The sequence below is a fragment of the Labeo rohita genome, chromosome 17, assembly GCF_022985175.1.
Source record: "Labeo rohita strain BAU-BD-2019 chromosome 17, IGBB_LRoh.1.0, whole genome shotgun sequence".
NCBI classification, from domain to species: Eukaryota; Metazoa; Chordata; class Actinopteri; order Cypriniformes; family Cyprinidae; genus Labeo; species Labeo rohita.
The window spans coordinates 26108126-26110017 of NC_066885.1; the positions used below are offsets into that span (position 1 = coordinate 26108126).

Genomic DNA, 1892 nt, shown 5'->3' on the forward strand with positions numbered 1-1892 from the left:
GAAACAAAATTTAGACAAAAATGCCGCACTTTGCATTCTCCTACTATAAGGTACTGATAGAGATTTAATTTGAAGAAGCACTGTAGCAAATTAATTTATTATCACATGAGCAGAATGTAAATGAATTTAAAGCACAAAGAGTTTCCATCAAAACCAGGTATACTAATCAAAACCAAGTAGACAGAAGGCCAACAGTTCAGGTCTTTATTTTCATTTGATCAGACCAATTAAAGATGTTTTAGATTTTCTTGGGCATCTGGGCATTCTCCTGGAAAACAGTAGTTAGAAGTTGAAACAGAAGTTGAAAAATCCAGTTGTTGTATCAGTGACCATGAGGATTGATAAATTGTACCATTCATTGGCAATATGGCAATGTTTTCCTCAAGGATGCCGGTGTCCAGGGAGAACTGCTTGAACTTTTCCTTCAGGTCATCAGGTATTTTTGTGGTACGAGCTGTGACCGTGACACATTCAGAGTCTGTTTAGCATCACTTCATGAAAACACTTAAGCTATATTGTGTAATTTAAACAAAGCAATCTCTTACTGTGGAGTTTGTTGAGAATCTCAGATTTCCCTCCCTTGGTCTTGATGGTGTGAACAATAGCATACTCATCAAATTTGGCATCAACCACACGCATATCATTGGAATTTCCCCAAACTGATAGAATCAGACACATTTCGGCTAAAGAAACAGAAGTATGATGATCTGATCATAAAAACAAAAACCAAATGACTTACTCTCATTGTCAAAGACAAAGCGTCCAGGAATCTCAGTTTTCTTGGCAAGATTATGCATCCTGAAGCAGGAACCATCACTCCTAAGAAACAAGTTAAAATCCATTCTTTTATAACTGAACATTCATCAAGACTATTCTCCTTCAACACCACAACTTAAGGTTGTCACGTAAGATAATTTAAGCTTACTGTAGATGACTATAACTGAGGTCAAGGTCTCCATCTTCAGTAGGCACCATTATGGCAGTTGCCATCTTCATGTCAGCCTTGTAATGTGAGACAAACCTTTCTGCATTTGTAGCAAAGCCAACAAGATACCACTTTCCTCCCATCTGCAGAGTTTTTTTTTTTTTTTTTTTTTTTTTTTTGTAAAATATGAGCAGATCACATCTAGAACTATTTTAGCCAAACTTAAAATTGAGAAATTAATCAAAACTTCCTATCAATATAAAGATTTATATTATTTTACAGTAAAACTGCAAGGCAAATGCTCATTTTTTCACCTTTTCCAGGTCGAAGCCAGGCATGGGCATGACTTGAGCAGAGATGAACGCCGCACAGAGCAGAACGCCCAGCGTTTTCAATACAACAGTCGTCATGGCCGTGGATGTATAGCGCTGTCTTTCTGTAAGCAGCTGAGAAACCAAATTTAGTGAAGATGACTGGCAACCCTTTTATATCACGGAGTGACCTCCCAAACTCTCCTTGCTCCTATCTCCATGTAAAGTTACACCACGTACAACTATTGGAATTTTCCAATAGTTCGAGGGAGTTCAAGGGCAGTTTTAATGTAGAGGGAAGATAACTCAAAAACAGAGATTATATAAAATTATATTGTTTCTTTGTATTACAAAATTGAATTGAGGTTATATGCAAGTTAGCAACACATGCCTGCAAAACTAAGATGGGTTACAGTTAGCTTATTGCAAATAATGAGGGTAGTGAAGAACATTTTGATAAACTTTTTTCCACTGCAAAATACTTTATTTGGAATAGAAATGTTCCATGAATGTTACAGGTTTTTAACCACAGATGCCAATAAAGAAACATCTAGGACTGTGAAATGCCCAGACTGTGAGTTTTGAGCTTTAATCAGCTGGCACTCTAAAAATGTCCAGCTGCTCCAGAGTTAATTAAGACAAAAAGTTGAAAGTTG

General features: G+C 36.7%; 1 protein-coding gene across 1 annotated transcript; it reads right to left on the reverse strand.

Moving 5' to 3' along the window:
* Positions 1-203: 203 nt before the first annotated feature.
* On the reverse strand, positions 204-1335 carry LOC127179580 (lipocalin). Its single transcript, XM_051133200.1, has 6 exons — positions 1240-1335; positions 926-1068; positions 740-819; positions 546-659; positions 353-454; positions 204-268 (listed from the first exon to the last, which is right to left on the reverse strand). Exons 1-6 carry the CDS (start codon positions 1333-1335, stop codon positions 228-230), a joined length of 576 nt encoding a protein of 191 aa, XP_050989157.1. The 3' UTR covers positions 204-227.
* Between the last annotated feature and the right edge of the window lie 557 nt (positions 1336-1892).

Bases quoted from the DNA above. Each gene is read 5' to 3' on its own strand.
- LOC127179580 (XM_051133200.1), bottom strand. From the start codon at position 1,335: ATGACGACTGTTGTATTGAAAACGCTGGGCGTTCTGCTCTGTGCGGCG. The intron at 820-925 runs GTAAGCTTAAAT...CTTGTTTCTTAG, and splicing joins CTCAGTTATAGTCATCTACA to GAGTGATGGTTCCTGCTTCA. The intron at 269-352 runs GTACAATTTATC...ACTGTTTTCCAG, and splicing joins TGCCATATTGCCAATGAATG to GAGAATGCCCAGATGCCCAA.